Genomic DNA, 24,189 nt, shown 5'->3' with positions numbered 1-24,189 from the left:
GAGGGGCCCTGGAAACAGGACGCCCCCCACAAAGCAAGCGTTCCCCCAGAGAGCACCATGCATGCAAGTAGTGAGACCCGTGGACATGGGGGCCCCAACAGCCAGACCAGAAGCCGTCTCCCCTAGCTTGGCCCACGCGCCCAGATGGGGCCCCTGCCCTGTCATGCGTGCCGGGGCGCTCGTGTCAGGGTGCTGGTGGAGTGGAGGTGGCACGTCCCATCCTTGGTCAGCCCCATGAGGCCAACCCTGGTCAACCCAGTGGGTCACTGCGGGGCCTTCCAGGTCCACCCCCGACGCAGGACTAGCATAATGTTCCTGACCCCTGGATGCCCAGGCCAGGCACCTGCAAGGATGAGAAGCACAAGTAAACTGATGCCCTTCACCCCAAATGTCACAAAACCACACGCATGCTCCTCCACCAGAAAAACACATTCCAAGAATCACAGCCCACATCCCCGACCCTTGCAGATTCGCTCTGCTGCTAACTCAACAGTCGCAAGCATAACCGCCTATCTTGGGAGGCTCAGCGTGGGAGAGCCAGGGCCATGTGCCCCCCACTCTCCCAGAGCCCTCCACCTTTTTATCCCCTTGCATCTGCCCTGGTGGGCAGAGCCAGAACACTCCCCACCCACAGCAGTGCTCAGGGTTGGACACAGCCTGTCCCACCTCAGGCTGTGTGTGGCCCATGCCCTCAGGTGGTCTGGGCACTGCTCTGAGCCTTTCCCTGTCTGAGCAGCTGGCTCTCACTGAACCAGGTGGACAGCTTCTCCAGAGGATGGGAGGACAGTGCGCAGAAGGCTGGACCCAGCTCTCCCTGCTGTGTGACCGGGCTCATCACGTGGCCCTTGTAGGCTCAGCTTGCCCCGGTGTAAAATGTGGACAGTGTCGTCTCCCTGTCTCGCTCACAGGTATGAGGGCATGTGGCAGCTCTCACACCTGTGTGTGGACACACATCACGAGAGGAGAGCACAAACAGCAGCAGTGACATGTTACAGTCCACGTAGGCCTGATGCAGGGCCCAAGGATCACAGACCCAGGTCCCAGTGGATTGCAGTGGCTCCCACCTCACCCTGTGCATCTGTAATGTGCTTCATTCAGTTCCCTGTGAACACACACAGGCATGGGGGACGTCTTCACCACAGGCTAACTGCTCATCCTGGGCGTGCTAGGCTTCTGGGAGTTGTGTAGGCAATGATGGGCCACTCCTAATGCACCAGGGAGCAGCAAGCCGGACCCAGCTTTGCCCAGGAACGGTGGGGTCTCAGTGCTCTGCTGTTTCCGGGATGTGCCCCTTGAAGTGAGGTGGGCCATGTAACTAACTTCCTTTAGTTGAGAAGTGAGTAGAGATAGAAGCACTTCGAGCCCATGAGTGAGTCTCCGAGCCCTCCCTGTGTGGTGCAAACCCAGGCTCTCCATCCCAGTTCACCCAGGCAAGCATCAGCCCCCATGCCCTGGGCTCCTGGCTATAGTGAGCAGGGCCCCACTGACCAGCAGGAAATGAGCCTGGGATAGTTTAGGACACCAAGAGTTGCAGGTGTTTGCCAGCGAGGGCCAGCTGTTCCCTGTTCAGGGTACCAGGTATCTGCAAAGCTCTTAAATCGGACGAGAAAGAGCCTGGGAAAGATTGCTCAGAACAGCAATTCAGCTGTGGGGCCTCGGGGCTCTCTCTTATTCCTGTTTCTCCTTCCACTGTGTGGGAGTTAGAAGCCCCCAGTGACAGGAGACCAAGGGGAAGGTTGGAATTGCCAGTGCCACATCCCTAGGGGCTGGGAGCACTGTGGGGTGTGTGGGCCTGAGGCCACTTGAAGCTGTGTGTCTGGTTCTGCACTGTCCCTGAACGTCCCTGGCCGGGCCATGCTCCAGACAGTCCCTGAACTGAAAACAAGCGGGGAGGGGTTGTCCTGGAGCACAGCGATGAGGGAGGAGGCAGCATGCACTCCTGGGACTGCCAGGGGCTCTGCCCTCCCTAGGGCCTGCTCGCGGTCCCATAAGGTGACCTGAGCTCCGCAGGCGTGGCCGGCAGGGCGGGAGGGCGGCCTTCCTGCATTCGCAGGCGACCCCAGGACAGGGCCGTCTGTTTCACTTTGATCTGGAACTTAAGGCTTTTTTGTGGCTTCGGTAACCGGGAGCAGGGGAGTCACAGGGGAGGGCGCGCCCGGGAGCCGAGTAGCAGGGCTGACCTCCTGTGTGCGCGAGTGGCCCTGTAGGCGCGCAAGGGCCTGTACCCAGGGGCCCCTTTGTTGCAACCACACCAAGTGGTGTCTTGAGAGTGCACACGCCAGATGGCCGTGCCCACTCCGGAGAGCCTAGGGGACGTCCGCCGGTCCCCGCGCCACCCGGGGTTGGGCGCCCGGGCAGGGAGGACCGGGCACGCGCCGCGGTGACCGGCAGTAACCCCGCCCGCAGCGCCTTCTGCCGGGTCAACGCCCGCGCGCGACGCGCCGCGGCCCGCGCAGCGCCCGGGGCCCCCGCCGGCCAATCACCCTATCGCCTAGCAACGCCCACTCGCGCGCCGCCATTGGGCTGGTGCGCACGCCCCCGGGCTCCGATTGGCCTCGGCGACGGCAGGAGCCACGCCCCCAGCCCGGCTCCGCGCGCTCCGGACAAGGGTCGGTTTGCCCGCGCTTCTCGTCCGGCCCCCAGTGTGGCCCCAGTATGCCCCCCAAAGTTACACTAGAGTGACCCCACAGTGGCCGAAGCACGCCCAGTCCGGTTTCAATCCCGCGCCGTGCATACATGACCCCCGGAGCTTCGGGAGTGGAGGAGGCGTGTGCGCGTGCGCCCTGGGCGATTCCGCACCCCGGCCCATGGGGGTGGGGAACGGAAGTTGGGGGGCAGGGTTGATGCCCCGCCCCGGCGCCCCCCCGAAGCTCGGGCTGCCCCCGCCCTGCGGCGCCCCCGTTGGCGCGACCCCGTGCAGAGTCCCGGCGCGCGGCGGCGGCGCGCGGCATCACCCCACTGGCGGCGGCGCGCCGGGTCCCTGGGCGCAGCCCCGACGCTCATTGGCCTGGGCGGCGCAGCCAAGCTGTCAGCCCATGTGGCGTGTCCGCGCGGGGCGGCCGCGGTTAAATAGAGTCGGCGCCGGCCTAGAGGGAGCCAGAGAGACGGCAGCGTCCCGGCCTCCTTCCGTCGCCGCGCTGCATCCTCGCTTTCCCACCGCCCGCGCCCAGACCAGGTGCCAGAGGAGAGGCCGGGGGTCGGGGGCCGGGGTCGGGGCGGCGCGGCTAGGCTCCAGGGCACCGTCGGACGGCGGCCTCTGGGCTCACGATCCAGTGCGCCCGTGGTGAGGGGGTCGCCCCGCGTGGCCTGTCCGGGTCTCAGGGTCTGAGCCCCAGATCTGGCTGTGAGAGTCCCCGCGAGGAGCCAGGGGCCGGGGGGTGAAAGGCCTGCGCGCTGCGCCCCAGGCCGGCGCGGCAGGTGGGCGGATGGCGAGGGGCGGGAGTTCAGGAACGCGGCGAACAGCCATTTTGGTGTCGGGTGGGCCGGTCGGCGGCGGACCCCAGAAAGCCTGTAGAAGCCCTCAGCCGCCCGGTGTGCGGCCAGCCTACTGGCGCCCACAAAGATCTCCATGCGGGTAGGCCGCCGAGCCCTTCCACCCGCGGCATCGCCCCTTACCCCGGGTGCCGGGTAGCCGAGGCCCAGCCCGATTCGGGGCCCCTGTTCAGCCAAACGGAGTGCCGAGAAGGAGGGAGAGGGGATCGGAGGAGGCCCGGAACCGGGTGGGACCGGCTTCCCCAGCACGTGGGCCCGCCCGGAACCCCGAAGTTCGGGAGGGCGAGCAGTGCAGCCCCGGGGCGGCGCAGGCGAAGACTGCGCTCCGGGGGTCTTCACCCCCTGCCTGGGCTCCACCAGACTCCGCGTGAATAGCAAGTAGGGAGAGAACAGAGCGGGTGCTTTCTGGAGGAAGAAGCTTTCCGGCATTATTGCCTCTGGGCCGGCAAAGGCCTCTTTATTCATCGCTGGGGTGGCAGGGACTCCCTCCCTGCCCGAACAGTGGGGACGCTCGACCACCTAAGGAAGACGCTGCCCTCCACTCGCTCGCGTCCTTTCTCAGAGAGAGACCCGGGAGGGCTGGTGCACGTGTCCACCGGTCATTAGCCCACGAGGCCCTGGGGCCTTGACGGAAGTTGCAGGACCCACGCTGGCCTTGCCTCTCTCTCAGGGTCTGTAGAGGAGCCCCCACCCCGGACCCACAGGCTCAGGGGACCGGATCCCCCTCGGTGCTCCTTCCCACCCTCCAGTCTTGCCTCCCTTTGACCCCCGGCCCCTTTCTCCTTCACCTGCTTGGTTCACTTGGCCAGCTCTTAACAGGCTGCTGGCCAGGTGGCCATGATCCAGGAAGGGTTTGGGCGCTTGTGTGGGATGGCCCTGCCTGCTTCCCATTGTGAGGCCGCCTGCCGGGAGCATTGCAGCAGGAGGTTGCAGAGACCTGCAGACATCTGGGGGAGGTGGGCACAGGGCAGCAAGGCCTTGGTAGGGTCACCCCAGGCCAGGGCCAAGCCCTCCCAGTGAGAGGTGAGGGCTGCCCAGGCCACAGTGGACCGCCCCCGCCACTACATGCACACATGCACCCCCCCACTCCCCCAGGGCATCCATTCGGGCTGGTGCAGGGCCCAGGAGCTGACCACCTTCATCTTGGTTGCAGGGTTTTCTGACTGCTGCTCTCAGACCCATGGGTCCCTGGGCGGACCGTGTGCTGTAGGGGTCGGGGAGGGGAAGGGAACAGCAGGGCCAAAGGAGAGGCTGTGGACTGAGCAGTGTCCTGGCCCCCTCGCCACCCTCCTTCCAGAGAGAGCAGCCATGGAGGAGGTGGTGATTGCCGGCATGTCTGGGAGGCTGCCCGAGTCAGAGAACATGCAGGAGTTCTGGGCTAATCTCATCGGTGGCGTGGACATGGTGACGGATGATGACAGGCGGTGGAAGGCCGGTGAGTGGGCAGCCCTGGGGCTCCCCTGCTGCTCAGGATGCCTGCTTCTCCTTGCTGCTGCTGCAGCCACAGCCTCCAGGCTGCCCAGGGCAGGCCTGCTCTGACCTGAGCCACTGGCCACACTGGAGCTTCCTCCTGGAGATGGCACCAGGAGAAGGCGAGGGGCCAGTGGGAGCCTGGGGCCTCTGGGCGAGTGTTCTGGGGACTAGGCTTCAGCCTACAGGAGGCTAAGGGCTGGCCGGGCGTGCGACTTTGCCCGTTTTACAGACGAGCTAGTTGACCTGCTGGGGTCCTGGAGCTGGGGGGAGCAGATCCAGGGTGAGGCCAGTGGGTGAGAGCCTTCGACCGCCCCCCTCCCAGGCCCCAACACCCGTCTCTGCATAGCCTGGCCTGCCTCCGCTGGCCCACATGTCCCAAGCTGTCAGATAAGACCCCAGGCGCTCTTGGGAAGCTGGGTCGACTCCCTCACACCCAGTAGATTCTTTCCCAGAGTGGCTCTACCTGATCTGCGGGATGTGACTCAGCGTGGCGGAGCCCAGCCTGGCTTCAGCAGCCAGGCCAGCGACAACCCAAGCAGAGGGTCTCCCACCAGGACCACAGTGGGTGGGAGGAGGCAGCACTGACCTCACCACGCCCTGTTCTGAGGCCACCACCCACTTGGGTGTCCAGTGGGGCCCATTCTCAGACTGGGGTTGGAGTCACAGCCACATGCTGCCAAGTGATGCCCCAGACTTGCAGCACTAATCCCTGCTTTTGGCGTGGCCACCCATCCCTCCAAGGGAGCCCGTGGCTCCCCATTGTAGCAGCGACCCCTCACTCCACTGTCGGTCACTTGGGGCCTGCGATGTTTCACAGCAGGTGCCCTCCCCTGCCCGTGTCCACAGGACTCTACGGCCTGCCCAGGCGGTCTGGCAAGCTGAAGGACCTGTCCAAGTTTGACGCCTCCTTTTTTGGGGTCCACCCCAAGCAGGCACACAATATGGATCCCCAGCTACGCTTGCTGCTGGAGGTCACCTACGAGGCCATCGTGGATGGAGGTGGGTAATCAGGAGGCTGCTGGCTAGTCTGGGGCCCATCCCTGAAGTTCCCACTGCCTCTAGAAAGCACGGGGGCAACGCTCCCTTTTTTTGCTCTGAACACGTGTTCGGAGTAGAACTTCTGGAAACACAGAAGCAATTAAGGAGGAAGCACAAGCTGCCGTGGCTTTTTCCGACCCCTGGTCTGGGACAACTGGGTTCGGGAGGCTGGGGAGGCTCAAGTTTCTCAAGGTGGCTGTCCCTTGTCCCCTTGCCCCAGGGGTATGGAAGGCCCAGCCGGTAGGGAGGGGAGGCTGGCTGTGTGGGTGTGGCGCCTCGGCTGGTGGGGGGTCAGGAGCTCAGCCCTACGGGGAGCCTGGGGACCCACTCACTTGGTCCACAGGTAGGGTTTCCTGGTCTTCCAGCTCTCATGGTGTTCTGCAGCAGATGCTAGCCAGCCCCTGGGGCGGACCCTGAGCATGACAGGGTTGTGGACACACTCCGCTGTGGAGTGGGGTGGAAGGGAAGTGAGAGGACCCTGGCAGCCGCCCCATTGGGTGGAGCAGAGGCCTTTCTATTGCCCAGGCCCTACCCAGAGCCCTTGGACACCACACCCTGGGGGCTCATCAGGGGCCCTTCCTCCCTTCGGAACCTGGACACTCAGCCTTTGTCTCCCTCAGCCTCCTTATCTTGGCCTGACCCAGCGCAGGCTGCCCTTGGGGCTTGGGTGCCCATTGGCCCTCAGGGCTCACCAGACCCTGTGGAGACACCAGGGGCCAGGGGAGTAACCTGGGGACAATGCTGCCCTCTGTCCTCACCACTGGCTGTGTTTGGCTGTTCCCTGACCCAGAGCGTGGAGCCTCACCTGGTGCTCTGCCTGCACCTGCTTACCCCCAGTTCCCTGTGACCAGGTTCTCCGTTCTCGGCCTTACCTGGCCTGGCCGCCCCCTCAGCTCTGCTCCCTCTGCCCTGACCCTGCTCGGGCCCCTCCAGAATGAGGCTGAGACGGAGCCTCCTCTCACACAAGCCAGAGAGGCTGAGAAGGGAGGCCTCACCCTCAGAGCTGGGCAGAGGGCTGGGTGCAGACCAGCGCCCCCAACTGCTGAGTCTGACCGCTGCTTTCCACAGGCATCAACCCGGCCTTGCTGCGAGGGACACACACTGGCGTCTGGGTGGGTGTGAGCGGCTCAGAGGCGTCAGAGGCTCTGAGCCGAGACCCCAAGACGCTGCTGGGCTACAGCATGGTGGGCTGCCAGCGTGCCATGATGGCCAACCGCCTCTCCTTCTTCTTCGACCTTAAAGGTGTGTGCCCACCCCGCCCCTCTGGGCTTGTGTGTGGGCATAATGAGAGCTGAGACCCTTCCAGGCTTTGGCCTTGCCCCACCTCAGGAAGGCCGGCAGGGGCGAGGTTCCAGTGTCCTGGGTTTCACGTGGTGAGCACTCTGTTAGAGCCGCCACGGCCCCAAAGGAGCCCACCCTGCTCACTGTGCCCTTGCCCGCAGGGCCCAGCATCGCTCTGGACACAGCCTGTTCCTCCAGCCTGCTGGCCCTGCACAACGCCTACCAGGCCATCCGCAGTGGGGAATGCCCCGCGGCCATCGTGGGTGGCATCAACGTCCTGCTGAAGCCCAACACCTCCTTGCAATTCATGAAGTTGGGCATGCTCAGCCCCGAGGGCGCCTGCAAGTCCTTTGACGAGGCTGGTAAGGGCAGCAGTGTTGGGCAGAGGAGTGGTAGGCTAGCCCAGGGAGGAGGTGGAGTCGGACAGGTAGGGGGATGCCCCAGGACAGCACCCACATCCCGGCTTCACCTGACACCAGCCCCCGAGCTCTGGCCAACCCAGACCAGGGCTCCCACACTGCCACCCCACCTCCTGGCCTGGGGGCTTGGGGTCAGCCGAGCCCCTGCGCCTAAGGTGCCATCTGTCTTCAGGAAATGGCTACTGCCGCTCAGAGGCTGTGGTGGCTGTCCTGCTGACCAAGAAGTCCCTTGCTAGGCGAGTATACGCCACCATCCTGAATTCAGGCACCAACACGGACGGCAGCAAGGAGCAAGGTGCGCGCAGGCCCATCCTGGGGCGGGATAGCCACTGCAGGCTGTCAGGGCTGGGGTGCTGAGGCTGGCCCCTCCCACAGGTGTGACCTTCCCCTCCGGAGACGCGCAAGAGCAGCTCATGAGCTCCCTGTATAAGCCGGCTGGGGTGGCCCCCGAGTCCCTCGAGTACCTCGAAGCTCACGGCACAGGCACTAGGGTGAGACCCCCCCCCAATGCCCACACCTCACGCCTGAGAAGCGCCCAGGTGGAGTCCTGACCCTCCTCACACCTCTCACAGGTGGGTGACCCCCAGGAGCTGAAGGGTGTCGTCCGAGCCCTGTGTGCCACCCGCCAGGATCCCCTGCTGATCGGGTCCACCAAGTCGAACATGGGACACCCAGAGCCCGCCTCGGGGCTTGCAGCGCTGGCCAAGGTAGGTGGGCTAGTCTGGAGCCATCCTGCCACTGCCTCCTGGGCTTCTGCCCACAGTTGGAAGGAAGGGCCCCACAGTCTGGCCTTGGGGTACTGGCCTCTGAAGCCCCAAAGGCAGGGCGTGGGCATGTGGGAGGTCCCTGCCCTGGTTCACTGTGGGTCAGACAATCTGCCAAGCACCTGCTCTGCATGCAGCCCAGCCAGAGGGAGCAGAAGGGGCTGGGGCAGGCCCAGGCAGTGCGGCCCACCCATCCCCACAGCCTCTGGACAGCAGATGGGGCTGGGTGGTCTGTGGGGATGTCAGGCACTGGTACCCTAGAGGGCCCAGGTCACCATCTCTAGGCTCCTGGGGACGGCAGGGGCATTCTGTTGCTCTAGGGTCCTTTGGGCTGCCACTGTCACCTGTCCGCAGCTCTGGATCAGGGCCAGGGATAGAGGTGGGCTGAGGGGGCCTTTGTGTCCAGGCCCACAGTCAATTGGCCTGAGAGGTGGTGGGGCCCCAGGTGGGGTCACAAAGCCTAGAGAAGGCACCGGACTTGGGACTGGGTCCTCAGACCCCTGAGCGATGGCGGGGCAGGGGTGGGGGACGGGAAGGCCATCGCAGAGTGCAGGGCCTACAGTGTGGCCTCAGGAGGGGGAAGCACCTGTAACCCACCTCAGCAGGCAGTGCAGGGAGCTCCGGGTCAGCCGCCCCACCAACTAGGAGCCACCCGCAGGTGCTGCTGTCCCTGGAGCACGGGCTCTGGGCCCCCAACCTGCACTTCCACAGCCCAAACCCCGAGATCCCAGCACTGCGGGACGGTCGGCTGCAGGTAGTAGACCGGCCCCTGCCCATCCGAGGGGGCAACGTGGGCATCAACTCCTTCGGCTTTGGCGGCTCCAACGTGCACGTCATCCTCCAGCCCAACTCACGGCTGCCCCTGGTGCCCACCCCGCATGTGGCTCTGCCCTGTCTGCTGCGGGCCAGCGGGCGCACCTCCGAGGCCGTGCTTGGCCTGCTGGAGCAGGGCCGCCAGCACAGCCAGGACCTGGCCTTCGTGAGCATGCTCAATGACATCGCCGCCACCCCCCCCTCCGCCATGCCCTTCCGGGGCTATGCCGTGCTGGGTGGCGAGGGTGATGCCCAGGAGGTGCAGCAGGTGTCCACTGGTCAACGCCCACTCTGGTTCATCTGCTCCGGTGAGCCCCCTGCACCCCAGGCCCTCCCAGAGGGTGAGTGGGCAACTGAGACCAAGTATCTGTGCCCCTAACACCTCTCACTGGGACAGGGATGGGCGCGCAGTGGCGTGGGATGGGGCTGAGTCTCATGCGCCTGGGCACCTTCCGCGACTCCATCCTGCGCTCCGACAAGGCTGTGAAGCCCCTGGGACTGCAGGTGTCAGACCTACTGCTGAGCGCAGATGAGGCCACCTTCGACGACACTGTTCCTGGCTTCGTGAGCCTTACTGCCATCCAGGTGGGTGCCCTCAGGGTCTGGGGGCAAATGGGCAAAACAGACAGCTAGGGAGGAAGGCGTGCCCTGGTCTGGTGGCACAGTTGGGTGTGGGCTGCCCTTGAAGTGACAGTGGTCAGCCTGGCATCCCCAGGACTGGAATGACATGCTCTGTCCCCCAGATCGCCCTTATAGACCTGCTGACTTCCATGGGCCTGAGACCTGACGGCATCATCGGGCACTCCCTGGGCGAGGTGGCCTGCGGCTACGCCGATGGCTGCATCTCTCAGGAGGAGGCCATCCTCTCTGCCTACTGGAGGGGCCAGTGCATCAAGGAGGCCAACATCCCGCCAGGGGCCATGGCGGCCGTGGGTAGGGGTCCTCCTCCGCTCCCCCAGCCCACTCCACTCACAGGCCTGAGGCTGGGGGCGTCTTCCCTGGCGCCTCTGATGTCCATGCTGGGCAGAAGCAGGAATGTGGGGTCAATTTGCTGGCCACTGTCTTCAACGCGGAGTGATCTAGACGCTCTGCTTGGATGTTTGCACCCCGTGTGGCCTTCCTCTGCCTGGCGGCCTTGCTGCCCAGCACTGTTGCTGATGGACATGAGTGAAAGCCAGCCCAGTTTTCATAGGAGTCTGAGCTGAACCCCCCATGGGGACAAGAACCTCCACAAAGAACCCACAGGACTTTTGATGAAGTCAGGGTATTGGGTGATTTGGCCTGGCTCCCCTCCTCTCTCTTGGCACCTGACCCTGGGGGGCTGTGTGGGAAGGGGTGGCCCTCAGGCAGGACGGACTGGGGACAGGAGGGGGACCCAAGAGAGCCGCTTCCCCTGAAATGCTGGCAGGAGAGTGGGGCTGAGGTCCTCTGTCGGGTGTAAGGAGGCTTGAGTGTGGTTCCTGAGCCAAGACCTGGGCCTAGCTATGGGACTGCAGGAATAACATCTTCGCCCAGGATCAACCACGGCTGGGGTGACAGTGCCTTCTGAAGGCTCCCTTCCATGGCTGTCATTACCGCGCCCCATCAGGGCCTGGCCTAGTGTCTTCTCCACTGGTGTGGAAGGGCTGGTGGGGGCCCCAACTCCCCGCAGCCACTCTCTGAGGCTGTCTCTGCCCATAGGCTTGTCCTGGGAGGAGTGTAAGCAGCGCTGCCCGCCCGGCGTCGTGCCCGCTTGCCACAACTCCAAGGACACGGTGACCATCTCGGGACCACAGGTGGGCCCTGGGAAGCCAGGCCTTGTCCCCAAGTCCCCTCCCCGTCCCTCAGGGCGTGCTCTGTCAGGAGCCTGGTGGATAGCCCAGGACCGCTCATCCAGCCCACTGGAACCCCCTGCCCCCAGGCTGCCGTGTCCGAGTTCGTGGAGCAGCTGAAGCAGGAGGGCGTGTTTGCCAAGGAGGTGCGGACTGGCGGCCTGGCCTTCCACTCTTACTTCATGGACTCCATCAGCCACACCCTGCTGCAGGCACTCAAGAAGGTGGGCTGACCGCCCTGGGGGGCTGCCTGGAGGGGGCCTCCTGGAGACAGGGCGGTGGGACTGGGTCCGGAGGGAGTCCCCTCTCAGCTGATTGGCCTTGTGCGCAGGTGATCCGGGAGCCGCGGCCCCGCTCAGCGCGCTGGCTCAGCACCTCCATCCCCGAGGCCCAGTGGCAGAGCAGCCTGGCCCGCACCTTCTCCGCTGAGTACAATGTCAACAACCTGGTCAGCCCAGTGCTGTTCCAGGAAGCGCTGTGTCATGTGCCTGAGCACGCCGTGGTGCTGGAAATCGCTCCCCACGCCCTGCTGCAGGTGCGCCCTGCCAGGGGCTGGGGCGGGGCAGGGCTGGCTGGTTCCAGGAGGGGTGGCGGTCTTGGGGCACCAGGGCAGGGGCCAAGGGAAGCTGAGGGTCCGAGCTCGGGGGCATGTCAGGGTCACCAGGCTCTGCGTGACCTGTGGGGCCGGATGGGATCCAATCGGAGCGAGGCCCCAACCCCTCTCTGCCCCACACAGGCCGTGCTAAAGAGAGGCCTCAAGCCCAGCTGCACCATTGTCCCGCTGATGAAGAAGGACCACAGGGACAACCTGGAGTTCTTCCTCAGCAACGTGGGCAGACTCCACCTGATGGGGTGGGTTTGTCGCCCTTGCTGGGCCCTGTGGTGGGGGGACCCCAGGTTTCCCTGGGCAGATCTACACCATACTTCTCTTCGGCATCAGGGGCAGGGAGGCATGTAAACAGGGCCACAGGGTCGCCTTCAGTTCGTCCCCAGGAAGCAGGCAGTGGGTGTTGGGCCACCTCAAGCACCCTCACTGTGGCCTGCACCCCCACCCCACCCCACCCCAATTTGGCATCTGGGGTCTTAGGTTGACGATTGGCCATGGTGTGACAGGGTGGTCCCAGGGCCCCCGAGGCCAGGTGGGCCCCTCACACCTGGCTGCCACCCCCCAGCATCGACGTCAACCCCAACGGCCTGTTCCCACCCGTGGAGTTCCCGGCTCCCCGGGGGACCCCACTCATCTCCCCACACATCAAATGGGACCACAGCCAGACCTGGTATGTGCCCTCTGCCAAGGACTTCCCTAGTGGGTCCAGCTGCTCCTCCTCCACCGTCTACAACATTGGTGAGCAGAGTGTGGGCATGGGCAGGGTGGCCGGGGCTCGGCTCCTCCCTCCCGGGCACTGGCACTGAAGCCTGTGCCCGCGCAGACGCCAGCCCCGAGTCCCCCGACCACTACCTGGTGGACCACCGCATTGACGGCCGCACTCTCTTCCCTGCCACTGGCTACCTGTGTCTGGTCTGGAGGACACTGGCTCATGCCCTGGGCGAGAACCTGGAGCAGATGCCAGTGGTGTTTGAGGATGTGACGCTGTACCAGGCCACCATCCTGCCCAAGACAGGTGAGGGGGGTGACCGCAGTGGTAGGGTGGGAGTGCTGACCTCTGACCTCTGCTGCTGACCTTTGATCCTGTTGCCCACAGGGACCATGCCCCTGGAGGTACGGCTTCTGGAGGCCTCCCACACATTCGAGGTGTCTGAGAATGGCACCCTGATAGTGAGCGGTGAGTCGGGGGGCCCGGCCAAGCTGCACCGTCCCCAGTGGGGGTGTCTCTGGGTGGGTCCCTGGCTGTCAACTTGGGCCTTCCCCGCCCTGAGGCCCTTCTGCCACCCCGCCCACAGGGAAGGTGTACCAGTGGGACAACCCCAACCCCAAGCTCTTCGACAACCGAGATAGCCTGGACCCTGCAGACCCCACTGACCCCACAGCCACGTTCCACCTGGCCCAGGGGGACGTGTACAAGGAGCTGCGGCTGCGTGGCTATGACTACGGCCCTCACTTCCAGGGCATCCTCAAGGCCAACCTCGAAGGTGGGACGTGAGGGATTTCCCACTTAATACTCAGGGAACAAGCTCTGGGGTGCCTCCCTTGAGACCAGACCAGGCCTGACCTACTTCCGAGCATCCAGGTGCCATGTGACTGCACCATCACCCATGCCAGGTGGAGTGGGGCAGTCATAGGCGTGAGGGGACCAGTGGGGCACCCCAAGTCGGGATACATGGAGGGGAGCGTCTGTGGGTGCAAGAGACCTGACCCAGCCACGGCGATGGCCCCTCATGCTGCAGGCAACACAGGCCAGCTGCTGTGGAAGGACAACTGGGTGACCTTCTTGGACACCATGCTGCAGATGTCCATCCTTGGCTCAGCCCAGCGCAGCCTGCGCCTGCCCACACGCATTGCCGCCATCCACATCGACCCCGCCACCCACCAGCAGAAGGTGTACACGCTGCAGGGCGAGGCCCAAGGTAGCCAGCCCCGGCCTCCACACCCCTGTGTCCCTGCGCCCTTGCGCCAGGCGCTGCCCACACTCACCACCTTGTTGTTGCCCTGCAGTGGCTGACTTGGTGCTGGACAGCTGTCTGAGCAGCACAGTGGCTGGGGGTGCCATCATCTCTTGGCTCCATACCTCACTGGCCCCACGGCGGCAGCAGGAACAGCTCGCACCCACCCTGGAGAAATTTTGCTTCACGCCGCACGTGGAGGGGGGCTGCCTAGCTGGGAGCGCCACCCTGCAGGAGGAGCTGCAGCTGTGCAAGGGTGAGGCCTGTGCCGACCGCCCACATCCCAGGGCCAAGCCCGCGGCGCCTGTGCTCCATCCTCCATCTGCTGCCCTCTGCAGGGAACCCACCCTCTGCAGGACTGATGGGTGGCAAGGCAGCTCCTGCCCCGAGGCCCCAAGCAGCCCCTTGATGCCCACCCGGTGGTCCCAATGGTCCTTGGCCCTGGAGGACTGGGCTGCCCGCTGCATACCTCCATCTGTTTGCTTGTCCAGTGGGCAGGGCTGGGGGGTGAGCCATGGTAGGACAGGGCCGGCCACTTGTGTCCTGTTTGCAGCTGAGTCCCTAGTCCAAGCAGACGTGCTGCCAGAGGGCTTGGGGAACACCAGGCTAGCTGAGGCCCCTCTCTAGCACCTATCTCTCCCCTCCCCAGGGCTGGCTCAGGCGCTGCAGGTCAAGGTGGCCCAGCAGGGCCTCAAGATGGTGGTGCCAGGGTTGGACGGGGCACAGGTCCCCCGGGAGTCCCCACAGCAGGGCCTGCCTCGACTGCTGGCAGCTGCCTGCCAGTTACAGCTCAATGGGAACCTGCAGCTGGAGCTGGGCCAGGTGCTAGCCCAGGAGAGCCCCCTGCTGTGTGACGACCCCCTGCTCAGCGGGCTCCTCGACTCCCCAGCGCTCAAAGCCTGCGTGGACACTGCCTTGGAGAACATGGCCAGCCTCAGGATGAAGGTGGTGGAGGTGGGTGCCAAGCAGGGCAGTCGGGCACAGGGCGTGTGGATCCAGATCCAGGCACAACCAAGCCTAAGGAGCACCAGGGCACCCATCTGACACGAGATCGCCCCATTAGAGATTTTGCTGAGGCTGCCTTGGACGTTCTTTCCTATCTCACTCTGAATGCTGAAGGAGGAGGGGACAGGGAAGGGATGATGATGGTGGGCCTCGGGGGGCACCACAGACAGGGACGATGCTGGCAGGCAGTCTTGTCAGCAGGGGTGGTGAGTGCGCCTTTCTGGCAGATGTTCGCCAAGTCTGGGGGGGCACACCTGTCTGGCGGCAGCTGATTCAGCAAGCTGTCCCCCCAGGTGTTGGCTGGTGATGGCCACCTGTATTCCCGCATCCCGGCATTGCTTACCACCCAGCCCATGCTGCAGCTGGACTACACAGCCACTGACCGCCACGCCCAGGCCCTGAAGGCTGCCCAGGCCAAGCTGCAGCAGCACCATGTGGCCCAGGGCCAGTGGGACCCCATGGACCCCGCCCCTAGCAGCCTGGGTGCCACCGACCTCCTGGTGTGCAACTGCGCTGTGGCCACCCTCGGCGACCCAGCCACGGCCCTCGGGAACATGGCGGCTGTCCTCAAGGAGGGCGGCTTCCTGCTGCTGCACACCCTTCTCAGAGGATACCCCCTTGGAGAGATGGTCGCCTTCCTTACCTGCCCCGAGCCCCAGAGAGGCAGGCAGGGCCTCCTGAGCCAGGTGCGGGGGCGCAGCAGGGCCTGGGGGAGGGCCGGGGGAGGCTGGCTGAGCACTGACCACCTCTCTACACATGCAGGACGAGTGGGAGAGCCTGTTTGCTGGGGCATCCCTGCGCCTAGTGGCCCTGAAGAAGTCCTTCTATGGCTCTGTCCTCTTCCTGTGCCGCCGGCCAGCCCCACAGGACAGCCCCATCTTCCTGCCTGTGGAGGACATGAGCTTCCGATGGGTGGACTCACTGAAGGTCAGTCCCCGCTGGGCCCCCCAGACCCAAGCCTGGGTACCCAGCACTGCATGCATGGGCCTTGGGACCCTCCCAGAGGCCAATCCTTCCCTCGTCCCACAGAACATTCTGGCCGACTTGTCCTCTCGGCCCGTGTGGCTGACGGCCGTCAGCTGCAGCACCTCAGGCGTCATAGGCATGGCCAACTGTCTCCGCAAAGAGCCTGGCGGGCACCGGATTCGGTGAGAGTCGCTGAGCTGTGTGCCCCTCTCCTCCCCTCCCCGCCTACCACCTGACCTCCTCCTTCTCTTTCCTGTTTCTCCCTCCCCTTCTCCCTCTCCCCTCACCAATCTGGCCACCCACAGGTGCATCCTGGTGTCCAACCTCAGCAACACGTCCCCCGTCCCCAAGATGGACCCGAGCTCCTCAGAGCTGCAGAAGGTGCTACAGGGGGACCTGGTGATGAATGTCTACCGAGATGGGGCCTGGGGGGCCTTCCGCCACTTCCCACTGGAGCAAGGTGAGCCCCCAAGATGACGCCCTGCCCCCATCAGGCTCCTCACTTTGCAGCTGGGTGGGCTGAGGAGGAGGGAGCTGGGAGGACTCTGGCCAGGAAGCCCTGCCCAGCACGGGGCCGGTCCATGGCCCCTGGCAGCCCCACTTCTGTCACCCCAGACCAGCCAGAGGAGCAGACAGAGCATGCCTTCATCAATGTCCTCACCCGCGGGGACCTCTCCTCTATCCGCTGGGTCTGCTCCCCGCTGCGCCACGCCCAGCACCCGGGTCCCGGCCTCCAGCTCTGCACCGTGTACTATGCCTCCCTCAACTTCCGAGACATCATGCTGGCCACGGGCAAGCTGTCGCCTGATGCCATCCCAGGTACAGGCATCACACAGCTAGCAGCTGGGGGGAGGTAAACCAAGGCCTCAGGCCAGGACCTGGGAAGAGAGGGCTCCTCACCCCACACTGCTGCACGGGCCCATCTTGGGGAGATATGAGCCTCATCCAACATCTGCCCCCAGGGAAGTGGGCCGCCCGGGACTGCATGCTGGGCATGGAGTTCTCTGGCCGAGATGCCAGTGGGAAGCGTGTGATGGGGCTGGTGCCCGCTGAAGGCCTGGCCACCTCCGTCCTGCTGTCTCAGGACTTCCTGTGGGACGTGCCCTCCTGCTGGTGAGTCAGTTGGGGCCATGAGGCTGGGACCCCACACAGACGTGGCCTTGGGTCAGGCCTGAGTTGACCCCATTTACTATGCCCGCAGGACCCTGGAGGAGGCAGCTTCCGTGCCCGTTGTCTATACCACTGCCTACTACTCGCTGGTGGTGCGCGGGCGTGTGCGGCGTGGGGAGACGGTGCTCATCCACTCCGGCTCAGGGGGCGTGGGCCAGGCTGCCATTGCCATTGCTCTTAGCCTGGGCTGCCGTGTCTTCACCACCGTGGGTAAGCCCTCCTACCTGTCCTGGAGCCCGGGGCTGCCTCTCCAACCCACGCTGCCCCTGGGGCTGCCCTTCCAGCCCCCAAAGTCCAGACTCAGCAGCATGTGCCTCTCCCTGCCAGGGTCAGCTGCGAAGCGGGCGTACCTCCAGGCCAGGTTCCCCCAGCTCAACGACACCAGCTTTGCCAACTCCCGGGACACGTCCTTTGAGCAGCATGTGCTGCGGCACACAGCTGGGAAGGGTGAGCAGTGGCCTTGCTGACCCCCCTATCACCCACCATCCACCGTCCACTCGCACTCCCGCCCTTCTTCCATTCCCATCCTCACTGGCTGAGCTGGAGGAGACACTGGCCCAGAGAGAGATAGCATCTGGCCCTCTGGACTTGTGTCAGGTGGGCTGGACAGCAGTCATGACCGTGAGGATCCCTCTTCCCCACCCAAGGTGTTGACCTGGTCCTGAACTCCCTGGCGGAAGAGAAGCTGCAGGCCAGCGTGCGGTGCCTGGCCCAGCATGGCCGCTTCCTGGAAATCGGCAAATTCGATCTGTCCAACAACCACCCCCTGGGTGAGGCTGGGCAGCGGGCTGGGTGAGTGGGCAGAGCAGGTCTGCAGGGTGGGCTATGAGCCCTATGGGCTGACCCCTCCACCTGCCCACCCAGGCATGGCCGTTTTTCTGAAAAATGTGACCTTCCATGGGATCCTGTTGGATGCGCTCTTCGATGAAACTAGCTCCGACTGGCAGGAGGTGGTGGCACTGGTGCGGGCGGGCATCCAGGATGGCGTGGTGCAGCCCCTCAAGTGCACTGTATTCCCCAAGACCCAAGTGGAGGACGCCTTCCGCTACATGGCCCAGGGGAAGCACATTGGCAAAGTGGTCGTCCAGGTGAGGAGGGACCCGGACACCGCTGGCTCTGGCCCCTATGGGCGGCACATGAGCAGGGGTGCTCCTTGGCCTGCAGGTGCGTGAGGAGGAGCCGGAGGCGGTGCTGCAGGAGGTGAAGCCCACCCGGGTGGTGGCTCTGTCCAAGACCTTCTTCCCAGCCCACAAGAGCTATGTCGTCGCGGGGGGCCTGGGCGGGTTTGGCCTTGAGCTGGCCCAGTGGCTGGTGCTGCGAGGGGCCCAGAAGCTGGTGCTGACCTCCCGCTCAGGGATCCGCACGGGTGAGTGGGCCTGAGGGCACATATGGGTGGGGCAGCAGGAGGGATGCCTGGTCAGCCTCGCCCTCGAGTTCTCTCAGGGCACCTGGGCTCTGGAGCCAGAAGCCTGGTTTGCCCGGCCCTACTGTCCCATGTCCCACAGGCTACCAGGCCAAGCAGGTCCGTGAGTGGAGGCGCCAGGGTGTGCAGGTCCTAGTATCCACCTGCAATGCCAGCTCGCTGGATGGGGCCCGGGGCCTCATCGCCGAGGCCGCACAGCTTGGGCCTGTGGGAGGCGTCTTCAACCTGGCCATGGTGAGTGCGGCCCTGAAGGATTCGGCTCCCCAGGGAAGTGTTGTCTCTCACATCCCCCACCACGCAGTCTGAGCCTGGAAGTCCTGGGCCAGAGTAGGCACTGAGGATCCCTCATCCCCAGGTCCTGAGAGATGCCATGCTGGAGAACCAGACCCCTGAGCTCTTCCAGGACGTCAACAAGCCCAAGTACAACGGCACCCTGAATCTGGACAGGTGGGGCATGTGCCATACACATACTCCCACCCCACCCTGCCCCCTGCCGCACAACAGCCTGGCTCTGACCCAGCTGGTCCAGGGAGCGGCCGCCTCTCCTCCCTGTGCCCTGCCCCGCTCTTCCCCACACAGTGCTCCCCACACCATCCAGAGACCATACCACAGGCCTCTGCTGGGGTCTGAGTCGAGGGTCCGGGGAAGGAGAGGAAGTTAAGAGAGTGGGCAGGGGCTCCTGCACATATTGGGGGGGCTAGGGTAGCCGGCCTGGGTGTGACTTGAGCACCTGCAGGGTGACCCGAGAGACATGCCCCGAGCTCGACTACTTTGTCGCCTTCTCCTCGGTGAGCTGCGGGCGCGGCAACGCCGGCCAGACCAACTACGGCTTCGCCAACTCCACCATGGAGCGCATATGCGAGAAGCGCAGGCATGACGGCCTCCCAGGTGGGCCCTGCCCCCCACGCCTTGCCCTGCCTTCACCTACCACCTGCCACCCCATTGTTATCCCTGCTCATCTGCCCACTGGCCCCCCTCACCTGCAGGCCTCGCCGTGCAGTGGGGCGCCATTGGTGATGTGGGCATCATCCTGGAGGCGATGGGCACCAACGACACGGTCATCGGTGGGACACTGCCACAGCGCATTGCCTCCTGCCTTGAGGTGCTGGATCTTTTCTTGAATCAGCCACATCCCGTCCTGAGCAGCTTTGTGCTAGCCGAGAAGAAGGCTGCAGCCCACAGTGACAGCGGCAGCCAGCAGGACCTGGTGAAGGCCGTGGCTCACATCCTGGGTGAGGGAGCATGCCATGCCCCCACTGGCAGACCCTCAGCTCCCCCGAGCTTCAGTTTCCCCAGCTGAAGGGGGCATGCTTGCTTGCTCGCAGAGAGATGCAAGTAGTTTGTGCAGAGCTGAGAGGGTTTCCTGCTGCAACCGTGGTGATGGTTTGGGGAGACTAGGGGTGTCTCACTCATGAGGCCCAGCCACGAGGGTGCCATTACCCACCCAGGGCCTGTCCCCACTTCCCCTCCCAAACTGCTAACTGAGCGAGTGACTCTCCCCAGGCATCCAAGACTTGGCCACCATCAACTTGGACAGCTCACTGGTGGACCTGGGCCTGGACTCACTCATGGGCATAGAGGTGCGCCAGACACTGGAGCGCGAGCATGACATGGTGCTGTCCATGCGGGACATCCAGCAGCTCACTCTCCGGAAGCTGCAGGAGCTTTCCTCACAGACCTGCATGGCTGATGGTGCGTGGGAGCGGGGGAACTGGAGGAAATGAGGAGACGCCTGGGCCACCGTGGCCCATCCTCCTCTCCTCTGGGTCTAAGGTGTGTGTCCCTGGAGGGCCCCCACCAGCTCAGGGCTTGTCCACCTGGCCCCTTTCTGAGGGTGCTCAGTGGGGACCCAGTGTCCCCCAGTCAAATCCCGCCCTGGCCACCAGCAGCCCCAGTCAGGTGTGCATCTGTGAGTTTGTGTGTGGGGAACCTGTGCTGTCCCGCTCTCCCTGGCATGTGCCCCTCCTCGCAGAGCTGGCAGCCCCCACACCCAAGGAGGACGGCCTCACCACGCAGCAGGCCCAGCTGAACCTGAGCACCCTCCTGGTAAACCCTGAGGCCCCGACCTTGACGCGGCTCAACTCAGTGCAGAGTTCCGAGCGGCCCCTGTTCCTGGTGCACCCCATTGAGGGCTCCATCACTGTGTTCCACAGCCTGGCCACCAAGCTCAGCATCCCCACCTACGGCCTACAGTGCACCAAAGGTGCGTCATGGTCCTGCAGGGCTGCCCCCACCCACCCATCAAGGTGGGCCTCCCATGCCCCCAGAACAAGAGGGGTGGGGCCTCCCCTCCCCGCAACGAGGCAGGGGCACTACCGGTGCCACCCTGGGGCACCTCCTGCCAGCAGCTGAGCCTTGTGCCTCCCGCAGCTGCTCCCCTGGATAGCATCCAGAGCCTGGCTGCCTACTACATTGAGTGCATCAGGCAGGTGCAGCCCGAGGGGCCCTACCGCATCGCCGGCTACTCCTACGGGGCCTGCGTGGCCTTTGAGATGTGCTCACAGCTGCAGGCACAGCAGAGCTCGGCCCCCGCACACAACAGCCTCTTCCTGTTCGACGGCTCGCACACCTATGTCCTGGCGTACACGCAGGTGAGGGCAACCTCGGCTCTCCCCTGGCTCTGGTCCCAGGACATCCCCAACCCCCATGGCTGCAGCAGCTCCTTCTCCCTTTACAGAGCTACCGTGCCAAGCTGACCCCCGGCTGTGAGGCAGAGGCCGAGACTGAGGCCATGTGCTTCTTCATACAGCAGTTCACGGATGCTGAGCACAGCAGGGTGGGTCCCTGGGGAGCTGGCAGTAGGGGTGGGGGCGTCTCTCCTGGAACCCGCACAGTGAAGGCTTCCAGACCTGTCATCCCTGGTGCCGAGCCCCTGACCCAGGGAGGGAGGGAACTGTGGTGTGGGTGCACCTGCTCAGAGTCCTGTCCCGCAGGTGCTGGAGGCGCTGCTGCCCCTCAAGGGCCTGGAGGAGCGCGTGGTGGCTGCCGTGGACCTGATTGTGCAGAACCACGCAGGCCTGGACCGCCGTGTGCTCAGCTTTGCTGCACGTTCCTTCTACTACAAGCTGCGCGCTGCTGAGCAGTACATGCCGCGGGCCACCTACCATGGCAACGTGACGCTGCTGCGCGCCAAGACGGGCGGCGCCTACGGCGAGGACCTGGGCGCTGACTACAACCTGTCCCAGGTGTGCGACGGCAAGGTGTCTGTGCACATCATCGAGGGGGACCACCGCACGCTGCTGGAGGGCAGCGGCCTGGAGTCCATCCTCAGCATCATCCACAGCTCCCTGGCTGAGCCGCGCGTCAGTGTGCGGGAGGGATAGTGTGACCCTGCTGCCATGCTGCCCCCTCCCATGCCACCCCCACTGTCCTGCAGGGCTGGCGAAGTCCTGCCGGTGGGACCTCGCCCTGCCCCGCCTCCCTGGTCCAGACCGCTGACTCCACCCCACGCCGTTGCCTGCGGCTGGCCTCTAATCAACACCGCACCCTCATGGGGGATCCTCCCAACTAGGCACCTCAGCCTCCACCTCCCATGGGACCACCTCTTATGGGCACCCTCCGTGGATGTCTGGGCCCACCACCTCCCATGGGGACCTCATGCATGTCCACCTCCCATGGGCATCTCACGTGGGCAGAGGGCCGGGACCGTGCCGCTGACTTGGAGACCTGCCCTGGTCTGTGAAGAGTCGGCCAAGCCAGGCCCAGCCTTCTGTACCACGTGGGGTCTCCCACGTGGGTCTGTTTGTCATTTTCCTGAATGCTCCTATTTATTGTGTCACTGAGGAAATGCCAGGCCTCATCCACCGGGTGAAGGCTGGCACTGGGGTCCATTCTCAGCCAGGCTGGCGCTGGAGCCCACAGCCCTGGGGCCCCCATGATGCAGGGGCCTGTGGAGCGGAGCAGCCCCAGGGCTTGATGGGCAACCTCTCTGTGTTCGTCTGTGTTCCTTTTTCAAGAAACATGATTCAAATTGCTGCGTGGATTTTGAAATTTCCTGTCAACTATCAGTGTAAAGAACCATGTCTGGATCCTTATTTCATTTTTACACCAACCTGGTAAAAATGCTGCTCTCCCTGGAGCCTCCCCACGATTAAACCACACGTGAGCTCTGGCCTCTGGTCATCCTTTCTTTCTTCCCTCCTGACCAGCCGTGGAGGGGACTCTCCTCTGCTCCCCAAGGCCCTCTAGCACAATTCCAAGGACACAGGAGGGAGAGGGGCAGCGCCTGGCTCCAGAAACAGGCTGGACGGCCCCTGGAGGGCTGCAGGCTGCCTGGACAGCAGTGGGACTCTACCAGAGAAACAACCAGTAGGAGACAGATGTGCATTCTGTTAATAGGTGCATTGGAAGGAGTCACTAGCACCGTGTGGGGGACTCCCTAGGGCAAATCCTGCCAGAATTCCTTATTCCTCAGGGAGACCTTGGGTTTGCTCTCCTGGGCTTCAACTGATTAGGGAGAGTAATCTTTACTTGAAGTCAGCGGACGTAGATGTGAGCCACATGGACAAAATACCTTCACAGCAACACCTAGACCAGTGTTTGCATAACTGGCCAAGTTGAAAAGAAGAGTGACCATCACATGGGTTTAGGCAAAGAGTGGAGGCTGGATGGGAGGGTGACAGGGACAGGGAGGCCACCTGAGCCCCCAAGAGCCAGAGTGACCTGGACACAAACCACTGGACTCACTGGGGTGGGAGGTTCTGGGCTGATGTGGTGGTGAGCTAGGGCAGGGAGAGCTGGATCCTGCAATGGGGACAGGGTGCGAGGGCCAGGACTGCATACGGGGGGAAGAGCAGGCCCACCTCCAGGCTTCTAGGAGGATGTGTTGAGCCCAGAGACAGAGCAGGGGCCCTTCCGTGTTCCTCAGAAAATTTAACATAGAGCTATATGCCCCTAAGAATTGAAAACGGACTCAGATAGTTGTACAACAATGTTCATATCTGAATCACTCTTATCCACAATCCCCAAGTGTCCATCAACCAATGAATGGATATACAAATGTGGACTATCCATATCGTGGAACACTATTCAGCCATAAAAAGGAATGAAGTTCTGAGACATGCCACGACATGAATCAACCTTGAAAACACGTTAACAGTAGTGAGAAGATTTCTGGAGTAGGCATATTAATATAGGACAAAGTAGACTCCAGAGCAAAAACTATACTGGGGAAAAAAAGGGTCATTTCATAATAAAGGAGTAAAGTAATCCAAAGGAGGTAACAATCCTAAATTTTATGCCCCTATAACAGCTCCAAATCACAGGAAGCAAAAGATATAGATCTTCAAGGAGAAACAGACCAATCTACAATTAAAGTTAGATTTCAAAACCCCAATCTCAGTCATGGATAGAACAAGCAGGTAGAAAACATAAGGATGTAAAAGACTTGGGCAATACCATCAACCAGTCTGACCTAACAGACGTTTCTAGAACACTTCACCCAACAACAGCAGAATGTACATTCTTTTCAAATTCACATGGAACACTTACCAAGATAGTGCACATTCTGGGTCATAAAACCAGTAGTAATAAGTTCAAAAGAATTCAATTTCTGTGAACTGTTTTCTCTATGACTAAATTAAATTAGAATCAATAGCAAAGAGATCTCTAGAATATCCTCAAGTATTTAGAAACCAAATAGCACACTCCTGAATAAGCCATGGGATAAGAAGAAATCAAAAGAAATTAGAAAATATTTTGAACTGAATGAAAATGAAAACACAGCAGTCCAAAATTTATGGGATGCAGCTAAAGCAGTGTTTAGGGGAAATTTATAGCACTGAAGGCCTATGTCAAGAAAGAAGAAATACCTCAAATTAGTAACTTAAAATTCTACCTTAAGAATTTAACAAAAAGAAGAGCAAATGAAACCCAAACTAACCAGAATAAAGGAAATAATACACGTCAGAGTGAAAATCAATTAGAAAACAGAAAATTAATGAAACCAAAAGCTAGTTGTTGTAGAAATCCAA

The 24,189-nt window shown here is 62.9% G+C and overlaps 1 protein-coding gene across 2 annotated transcripts; it reads left to right on the top strand.

Annotated features, from left to right (window-relative positions):
- The first annotated feature begins 654 nt into the window (after positions 1–654).
- FASN (fatty acid synthase) lies at positions 655–22,328 on the top strand. 2 transcript variants are annotated; one of them, XM_046675002.1, is made up of 42 exons: positions 655–908; positions 4,790–4,927; positions 5,812–5,964; positions 7,072–7,245; positions 7,446–7,646; positions 7,876–7,998; positions 8,079–8,194; positions 8,276–8,410; positions 9,126–9,588; positions 9,678–9,865; positions 10,024–10,213; positions 10,961–11,055; positions 11,181–11,315; positions 11,423–11,626; positions 11,828–11,943; positions 12,264–12,436; positions 12,522–12,713; positions 12,795–12,875; positions 12,994–13,182; positions 13,438–13,617; positions 13,706–13,909; positions 14,303–14,607; positions 14,952–15,344; positions 15,421–15,585; positions 15,688–15,806; positions 15,930–16,084; positions 16,240–16,443; positions 16,587–16,737; positions 16,826–17,004; positions 17,122–17,241; positions 17,442–17,564; positions 17,659–17,882; positions 17,959–18,160; positions 18,300–18,451; positions 18,573–18,664; positions 18,954–19,105; positions 19,204–19,449; positions 19,721–19,909; positions 20,190–20,420; positions 20,588–20,808; positions 20,895–20,993; positions 21,151–22,328. In XM_046675002.1, the coding sequence occupies exons 1-42, from the start codon at positions 686–688 to the stop codon at positions 21,538–21,540; spliced, it is 7,785 nt and encodes a 2,594-aa protein (XP_046530958.1). In that variant the 5' UTR covers positions 655–685; the 3' UTR covers positions 21,541–22,328. The 2 variants fall into 2 exon arrangements, with proteins under 2 accessions (XP_046530958.1, XP_046530959.1); XM_046675003.1 differs by lacking the exon at positions 655–908 and adding an exon at positions 2,844–3,175.
- The last annotated feature ends 1,861 nt before the right edge of the window (positions 22,329–24,189 follow it).

The sequence above is a fragment of the Equus quagga genome, chromosome 11, assembly GCF_021613505.1.
Source record: "Equus quagga isolate Etosha38 chromosome 11, UCLA_HA_Equagga_1.0, whole genome shotgun sequence".
NCBI lineage: Eukaryota > Metazoa > Chordata > Mammalia > Perissodactyla > Equidae > Equus > Equus quagga.
This window is presented reverse-complemented; position numbering and strand designations above follow the sequence as displayed.

Coding starts and splice junctions, on each gene's coding strand:
- FASN (XM_046675002.1), top strand. CDS start 686: ATGCCCTCAGGTGGTCTGGGCACTGCTCTGAGCCTTTCCCTGTCTGAG. Junction 909..4,789: donor TCTCCCTGTCTCGCTCACAG/GTATGAGGGCAT, acceptor CCCTCCTTCCAG/AGAGAGCAGCCATGGAGGAG. Junction 19,106..19,203: donor CAGGCATGACGGCCTCCCAG/GTGGGCCCTGCC, acceptor CCTCACCTGCAG/GCCTCGCCGTGCAGTGGGGC.